The 9,308-nt window shown below is 42.1% G+C and overlaps 1 protein-coding gene across 1 annotated transcript in view; it reads right to left on the reverse strand.

The window, feature by feature from the left end:
• tle2b (TLE family member 2, transcriptional corepressor b) overlaps positions 1–8,044 on the reverse strand; it is an 85,063-nt gene extending 77,019 nt beyond the window's left edge. Inside the window, 2 exon segments of the mRNA XM_061683094.1 lie at positions 7,477–7,635; positions 7,742–8,044. Of these exon segments, the coding sequence (XP_061539078.1) occupies positions 7,477–7,500 (24 nt within the window). The 5' untranslated portion in view covers positions 7,501–7,635; positions 7,742–8,044.
• Between the last annotated feature and the right edge of the window lie 1,264 nt (positions 8,045–9,308).

Raw genomic sequence — 9,308 nt, forward strand, 5'->3', positions numbered from 1 at the left:
GATGAACCATTTCAACTCCAAGGCCCTACCTTCACAGTGCAGAGCACGATGCCCAATTCGGATTTTTTGTTCGATCCAATCTTTTTATGTAGTCAGCCGCATTACAACAACAAATGTAACGTGTACTGTGGCCGGAGCACGCCCATGACCGCATGCGCACAACTGTGAGGTAAATACAGCCGCTCATGTAGGTCTCGTCATGACACATTTGTGGCAATTTCCAGGACTTAGTGCAACCGGGGCCAACATTTTCTTATATTTATCAGTTGTAAAGCATCTTCTTTCACCACTGACGGTTTTCTGCTCTTTTGTCTGCCGGTTGCTTTTGTCGCATGTCTGTTTTGTTGTGACAATTTTGATGACGTATTAGTCGGGCAAGTGTGCCGTGAGCGTCCAAATTACACTCGCATCGAATACATAAAGTTACATCCACATATGAAAGAGGCCTAGGTCGGATATGAAGAGAAAAAAAGGATTCTTGCTGGAGGTCATTTAAGAAAAGTTAAACTTTGATAAAAGGGACCTGAGGGGATAGAAAATGAGCAATATTTACAAAAGATGGCAGCGTTTGTGGCGTATGTAGGCCACGGCAAACATTTGTTGTTGAAGTTGAGTGTGCGAGTGTGTTGGGTCTTTCCTGCGCCGTGACAGATGGCCACGCAGACTGTTGGGGGTCCGAAAGGCTGTCACGAAGGGCTGAAAAAAACAGCCTCTCGCCTCCTGTATTTTTGTATAGACTGTTTGTGACTGTACGCGTCTGTGTGTGCGTGTGTGTGTGTGTGTGAGATGCAGCCATCATAGGGAATCAGATACAAAAACTGATCCTGTTAATCTAGGAGGTAGATGTGAAAGAGGGGCAAGGGGGGGTGGGAGGGGTTTCACACCCATCCACACCATGTGGGACAGCAGTCAATCACAATTTGGACGAGCTGGCACAAGCAAAGCAGGGAATTAGGAAGGATTATCTATGGCGAACGTAGTTGGGGGGAGAGGTAGGCAAGGGGAGGGTAACGAAGGCGGGTAGGGGGGTTCTGTTTTGACTCGATCACATAACAGGATACGCCCCCTCCTCTCAGCATGGACATCACCTGTCCCTGTTGTTGTAATTGGTTGGTAATGGACTCTTTGATGGACTAAATGGCTAAATAATGCGTTGGCAAAATAAACATTGCAAATAATGAAGTAGAATTTAGTGGTTAGTTTTGAAAATGACCTACCAGTAACTGTCACACTGCCCATGTGAACGGGGATTTAAATAAACTTTCCAATTTTTAGGTTGTGTCTTATAGCATGGGTTGAACAGCCATAGTCTAGTTTAACACATTGTATACTCTACTTAATAATATACAATTTACTTTTTGCAGAATATTTGAAAAGTGTGCTCAAAATGTGCTCGTGTCAGAGTGACTTTTAATTACTGCAATAACGGTCCATATTGATAAACTGCATGTGCATCTTAGTGTTTAGTTAAATTAGCCAGCATATCTTCTTAATCATTGGACAATTTTTAGTACGTAGGTGGCCAACAAAAAAGAAAATACATCAATTTACTATAGCACTTGTCCTCACTACGGTCATGTGCTAGCTGGAGCCTATCCTCGCTAACCTTAGGCAATAAGCTGGGTACATCCCTGGACTTGTCACCAGTTATTCGCAGGGCCCAAAATATGCATTTGGTGTATATTTGTAAATAATATAGTGGGACCTAAAATATGCACATTTTACTTTTTGTGTATATGTGGACAGCTATTACCCGCCGTACACATTAAAGGAGAGTTGTGAAACTCTGCAAGAGTTGTCGAGAGGCAAACATTGCATCATGCAGTTGAAAAGTTCAGATGCAAAACCAGACATCTCCATTTATTTATTTTATTTTTTTTGTGAAATTATTATTATTTTTTATTTTTTTTTTATCTCTGGTTCCAGGGTAAAGCAGATAATGTTTCTTTAGGGCATTCCAAGTTCATAAAAGTTCAGCAATTAGAAGGACTTGAAATGTGCCAAATGTAGGCTAATGACTAATTAGCAAAGACAGCATGTTACTGTTACTGTAAATGCGTCACAAATAACATACATATGTAGCTTCAATTAGTTTGTGTTTATCATTCAATGTAAGCTGTTTTATGGCTTTTTAAAAACATGTCACAACAGGCCAGAATGCTGGAAAGAAGATGTGCCTTGGGTATGCGTTTGGCTTCTGATCATCCAAAGTGTAAACCGTCTTTGTTCACTCCAAATGTCAAATTTGCATACATTGAAGCAAATGTTAGTCAACAAAGTCCTTGAAAGCGAACACTTTTATCCATCTGATCAGCACGATTTGTTTCGCTTTTTCCCCAAACGCTATCACCTGAGTCTTTGTCAGTGTCTCTCGTAACACTGAATTTCTGCTCAAATTCAGCTGCTGTTTTTTCCCCCCCCACCACTGGAAATGAAAGCTCAAGTGCGGAACAGATGCACGTCTGTCAGTGATTGGGTGAGAAATAATTCGATCTGTGTGCTCGTCTTCCTACTCTCCCGCCGTTTAGCCGCCAGTGCACTCTACCAGCACACGCTGTTAGCGGGCATGCCTGTACAAGGAGGCATCTTCCTCATCCACCCCGTCATTCTTTACCCCTTGCTTTTCATTTTGTATGAGGACGTCTCTGAGACAAGCAGAGACTCAATCGGATAAAGCATGAAATAATCATTGGCTGATTAAATATTTAGGGACAAAAGACATGAATAGATGAGAAATGCCAAGTGCTGGTGCCCCATGTGAACACGTCTGCAGCTGACTGCTTTTTGGACCGAAGGGCGGTTATGCTGGTTTTCGAGGCACAGTTTCATCACAAGGGGCGCGTTGGATCACATTGTGTTATGTACAAACACAGTGGACAAGTCTGGAAAGGCATTCGCGAGTTGGCGGGTCACAACTTGGCAGTTCAGCAATTTGGGATGATCTCATTTTGCCTTGGATGTTGCAAATTAGCAGAACATTTGGTGAGAGTGTGCTACACATACCAGCCACTGCATTAGGCACACCTGCACAACCTAGAGTTGGATGTGAATATTGTATTTTCACACATAGTTGCTGAGAGGAGGTGGGGGGTGGGGGCATTCATTTTACTTCATAGCAGAGAAGCAGGCATGACATGTAATCTAAATTTAATTACACTGGTACCTACACTTACGGGTGACCTAACTTAATAGGTTTCGCGATACGAACAGTCGATTGAGTTTCGGGCATAGGTTTCAAGCATTAGATGGTGCAAGCGAACTTCACAACAAGCAGCAGTATGGCAGATAGTGAACAATTCTTCCAAAAAAAGACAACTGTAACGCATGCAGTTTGGTGTCACCTCCAAACCTCTCTGCTCATGTGCATAAAAACACTTACCCATGACTCCATATTCTTATTTAGTCAGCTAACGTGGCTGGTTAACATTAGCTAAAACACTTACCTGTGGTTTGATATTGCTATTTATTCCGCTAAAGTGGCTAACATTAATTAAACACTTACCCGTGACTCTACAGTAGGAACGGAAAGTTTTCAGACCCCCTTAAAATGTTCACTCTTTTTTATATTGCAGCCATTTGTTAAAATCATTTAAGTTCATTTTTTTCCTCCTTAATGTACACACCACACCCCATATTGACAAGGGAAAAAACAGAATTGTTGACATTTTTGCTGATTTATTAAAAAAAGAAAAACTGAAATATCACACAGCCATAAGTATTCAGAGAGGTAGGGCGGTGACTCCACACTGCATGCGCACCAGTCTAAAATAAAAGGGCAAATGCTTGCCTTAAGCTGTTTCTTGCCACCCTCAGTTCAAGTTTACTGTAAAATCAACCATAAAACAATGAGTATTTTAAAATTGGAAATTTAATGTTTAAGTTTAATATTTAAACAAACCACATTATAGTCTTACAAAAGTCCACTAGCTTAATGCTAACGCACAAGGCAAAATGCCATAGACAGGCAAACAAGACATCGCTGTCACTGAAGTAGCGGATAATTGAAGCAACACACAAAGACAGACAATATAACACTCCGCACAGGAATATACTATACCCTCTGCAAAAAAAACACTAATAATATTGTAGCTTTGCATGCAAGTGTGGTGGCATCACAAAAAAGCAGCTGGCACACTTGCATGTCCCATAAAACTCACAAAACTCAAACTCCACACGTATTATGTGCGCAGACACAAATTCATGAATACTTGGTCCTCATTAATGGAGTGTGTGCTTTTTTGTTCTTGCCATAAGCAAATCTGCGTGGTAATTGAAGTCAGACTGACAGTCCATTTATTGTGATGACATAGACCAGCACCTCTCCTCACATCACAAAAACATGCATCAACACTTTCATAGGAACACAAGGACAAAACACACACACTAAAAAAATAAGTCAGACACTGAGGCGCAGATGCACACACAAAACATTAAAATATGCGCACACACATATGTACAAAAACAAACATCCAGTGGAACCAATTACATACAATCAAACACTTCTTCAAGAGCCACAGAGCAGTCTATATAATAGTCTGTATAGAATCATAAAAAAGAATCCTGCCTTTTCAACTATAAAAGAAATCTTTGTTACTACAGCAGGGACACAGCATGAGAAAGGAAAAGTAAGCACTGTGGCCCAACAGGAAGTAGAACATGGCGGGGCACACTCTTGACTGGTTGCAGGGGGCACATACTCACATCGATGGACAATTCGGACTCTTAAATTAACCAATAACGCACGTTTTTGGAATGTGGGAAGAAGCGAGAGTACTGGGAGAAAACCAACAAGTAACATGCAAACTCCAAACAGGCAAGCTGGAGTGGAGATTCAAACCTCCTAGGTAGACATGCTAACGACTAGGCCACCGTGCTGCCCGCCCAAAAAAATATGATCACAGAAAATAATGAATCTTTTGGATATGCACTAAAAGATTTCTTACAAGATTAAGTTTGTGAGACTTTTGAGGCATGTTTCATCCTTCCAATTGTGCGACCTTGAGAGCGTTTTGAACGTGTCTGCTCCACAGTCATTTCTAGACCTTGAGGTAGCGCATTTGCATGAGACGGAACAACAGGAAATGAATATTCCAGCTGCACTTGGAGAGGAAGATTGACTAAACAAGAAACAGGATGAACTGCAGTTGTGTACAGAATACTGTAATATCGGTGTGTTTCAAATAAGTGAGCGAAGTTCAAAATATTTATGACGGCTTTGATTTCCACACACGCAAATGCAAATTCCAAATCAAAACATGCAGAAAATTATACCAAATGTGTTACGCCTTTACAGAAAGGAATATTAAGCAGTTTAAAAGAAATAAAAGTTTTCATTTACTGTGTTCACTGAAAAGTGCTTGAGGATTTTGCTTTCCCATGAATCGCTGATCTAATATTCAGTTGTATTTCTCAAATTTTGGGATTGGGCCTATTGATCACAACCAGGAATCATTGTAACGGTACATACTCCGATATAGATTTTTTTTATTTTTATAGAACACTGTTTTTAGCGTGTTATGAACCTTTTATTCATCATACGGTATACTATGACGTAATATTTGTTGTATATGTATTTAAGTTTTTTTATTCTAGCACTGAATTTCTCTAGCCCCGTCACCCGCTCCGTATTGCTCGGTTCCCATCGAGCGAAATAACTCACGTTATTTTGGAGTCAACAGACAGATGAAACATGGCATCCAACTCGACTCTACGTTCTTCTTCGTCTCTTATCGACTGCATGTACTCCATTTGTATAGTGCCCTCTAGTGTTCAGACCGAGACACCACATAACTGAAATACCTTGTTATGCTGGCACGGTGGACGACTGGTTAGCACGTCTGCCTCACAGTTCTGAGGACCGGTTCAAATCCCGGCCCCGCCGGTGTGGAGTTTGCCTGTTCTCCCCGTGCCTGGGCGGGTTTTCTCCGGGCACTCCGGTTTCCTCCCACATCCCATAAACATGTGTGGTAGGTTGATTGAAGACTCTAAATTGCCCGTAGGTGTGAATGTGTGATGCGAATGGTTGTTTGTTTCTATGTGCCCTGCGATTGGCTGGTTCAGGGTGTACCCCGCCTCGTGCCCAAAGATAGGTGGGATAGGCTCCAACAGCCTAGTGAGGATAAGCGGTAAAGAAAATGGATGGATGGATGGACCTTGTGATACAGGCTACATTTAAATTAAATGTGTAGCACGTGCGGAAAATGTGTGGCCTGTCCAACAAAAGTTGTTTTGTGTATTTGAACCACATTTGATTGAAATAAAAGACATTTACGTCACAATTACAAGATGGTCGAGGTAATTTGAAATAAAATATGTGATAGGAAACAAAATCTGCAGTGTTCTCAATGTGAAATAAAGGGGAAAGGATTTTCAGCTTGACTTCCTTTTTTAATACGTGCTACAATTACTCACAACTTGTGCAGTACTTGTACAACCATAGACGCAAATCAAACTCACACGTGAAGTTACATGCGTGCATGTTTGGCGCTCACACACCTCACCGTGGATCACATTTCATTGGCACACCAGAAATAAAGATGTGCTGTCAGAGGACATGGTGCTGTGGTCGGGTGAGGGGGGGGGTCATCATGGAGAGATGGTGTGAGAGCGGAAGTGGGGGCTAGATGGCGGCCATCGACCTGTTGGGGTCCAACTTTATCGCAAATGTTCCCACTCTCCCTCCTCTCATTCTTGCTATTTTTCAAGACTCTTCTTTTTTGTCATCTTTTACTTTCTGCCTTTGTTGCTTTTTCACTTCCTACTTCTCTCGGTTTCAGTGTCATTAGCATTTTCTGCGCACACATAATTGATTCCTCATGCCTGCCTCTTGTGAAATGTCATTCATAATTCTGTGTGATAGTTCTGCATGTGTGAGTGTGTGTGTGTTATCTGGCAGGGAAGTCAGTCTGCAGGCTCGCTACACACACAATAAAGTGGCCGCTGACCTATTTGTAGCACAGACACGGAGAATGACAAATAAATCTGATTATACCAAGCTGGCCATGAGGAGAGGAAAAAAAAAAAAAAAAAACAGCCACACTGAGCCAAATCTGTCATTCACACCTCTTTTCCCCCCCCTTTTTTGTTATTATTAGTCCCTGCATATTTAACCTTCATCTCACTTTTGTATTTAACCTCTTTTACTCTGGCAGCTACATTAACGCCACATGTTGACTGCACTTGAGGGCGGGTTAGCGAAGGGAGGCACAGCAGGCTTTTTATACAAGTGACAATGGATATGTAGGAATGTAGCTGCCAATGAAATCATCGAGATGAGAACACCTCCAAGTACACACTGTAGTGAGTGGCACATACACTTGTAAGCTTGACAAGAGCTCCAAAGTGGCATGACAACACAATACAGAAAGTGTGGTGAAGACTAAGGAGAAGAAGAGAGATATAAAAAAAAAAATAATAATAATTATAATACTAATAAATTGTTGGGACAAAAACAAGAGACGACGACGACGCACTTACCGGATGCCTGCCCTGAGGGTACATGATCCCAGGAGAGGAGAGGATTCCAGTCCGTTTGATGGCCAGGTTCGTCCCCTGGCCCTCCACTCCTCTGCCCTCCACCAGTTCACAAAGTCCACTTCTTCTTGCAAAGTCAATCCAACGCAGGTCTATCCAACACTGTCATGAGAACACACAAGACTTAGTTTCCAGGCTCTCCTCTTATCACGCTTCCTTCCCCCTGCTGTGATCAGTCAAGGTCCAAACATAGTGACATGACAATTACATCCTCTCTCCTTTCTTTCTTCTTCTTCGTCTCCCCTTTTTGTTCCTCACGTCTCCCGGTGCCCCTTCTTCACCCGGCCGTCCGCTGACAGAAACATAAACACACAGATGGATGGTCTACCTCCTCTGTTCGGGCTTCCTCCTCCTGTCACACGCTGCTGCAGAATGGAAGAGGAGGGACGAGGAGGACAGAGTGTGCGCAACCTTTTGTTTTTTAATATGATGGGGGGGAGGAAAACAGGAAAGACGAGCAGGTCAGTGGAGGATCCAGCGGGCTTTTCAGCAGCAAGCCCTAGACTCTTAATGTATTGCGCCTGTTGGCTTCAACACAAACAGAAGAGGCTGCTGAAGCTGCTCTTAAGGTGGAACTGAACAGACGGAAGGAAGGAGGCAGCGAGAGAGAGCAACATAGTTCTCTTCTTAGTTGTGAGCTCTCTCTCTCTCACACACACACACACACACACACACACTCATAGAGAGCAATCACTCATGCACAAAGACTGATAAGGAATTGAGATTGCCAAACAAGCGCTCCGACGCTCATACATTTGTGACAGCAATCAGCCCGCGTGCACACATGCGCACCATTATTACTCACAACGTTCCTCATAGCGATAACGCCATGTGTGTGCCTGGTCTTCGCAACGTGTAGTGACATATGTGAAATATGTACGCTGTGCTGAAAAATAACACGAAATCAGGGGTGTCAAACTCAAGGCCCGTGGGCCCGATCCAGCCGACCGCATCATTTTATGTGGCCCACGAAAACAAATGATGGGTGTCAACTTCCATGATTCTTGCTAAATTCTGTAACAAAAATTCTAATTGGCATAGTATGTAATAAATAACGTTGAGATTTTGCAAGGTATTTTTTGGGAGCGGTACCAAAACCCTTTTTAAAATAACTAACAATAATTGAACAAACTATGATCCAAACTATAATCCAATTGAAGTCACCACCCATTTGTGAACAGCCCTAGTATGTACACTATATGTATTTTAACAATAAGACTTAACTAATTTGAAAATTTCATATGTACCTTTGGCTAAAAAGTCAAGCGTGGGGAGTCTCTGTCGCTAAAATACACGTGTGGGTTTGCGATTGTTCAGTTCAGTCGCGTTTGATCGCGTCGCTCGATGTGCGGTGGCCCTAAAAAGAAGTTGTTACATAAAACACACAAAAACAACAAAACATTCGACATGATACAGTAACTTCTTTTCTCACGTTTCCTATCGTTGAGAACAGAGTTTCTTTTGAAATGCGTCACAAAAAGTCAAAGAAAAGCAGAGTTAATGCTTTCATTTTTGTGGCGTATTTCCCCCTCAACACGTTGCTCAAATTTTATATGGGCATTTGACTTGAGAGTTTCTACTGTACTTTGCCCTTCACAGAGTTGGGCAGGTAAGGTATTTTACCCCATATTGAAATCAGGTGTTAGGCAACACAGTAAACCATGTTGTCAGGTGTTTTATTGTAAGGGAAGAACACTAAAGTAGTGAAGGAAAAGGCAATAAGGTCTACCTCCAAAAGAAATGTCATAAAGATCAAGTGAAGGGAGTGGCAGTAT

This window comes from Phycodurus eques, chromosome 8 (genome assembly GCF_024500275.1).
Source record: "Phycodurus eques isolate BA_2022a chromosome 8, UOR_Pequ_1.1, whole genome shotgun sequence".
Classification (NCBI taxonomy): domain Eukaryota; kingdom Metazoa; phylum Chordata; class Actinopteri; order Syngnathiformes; family Syngnathidae; genus Phycodurus; species Phycodurus eques.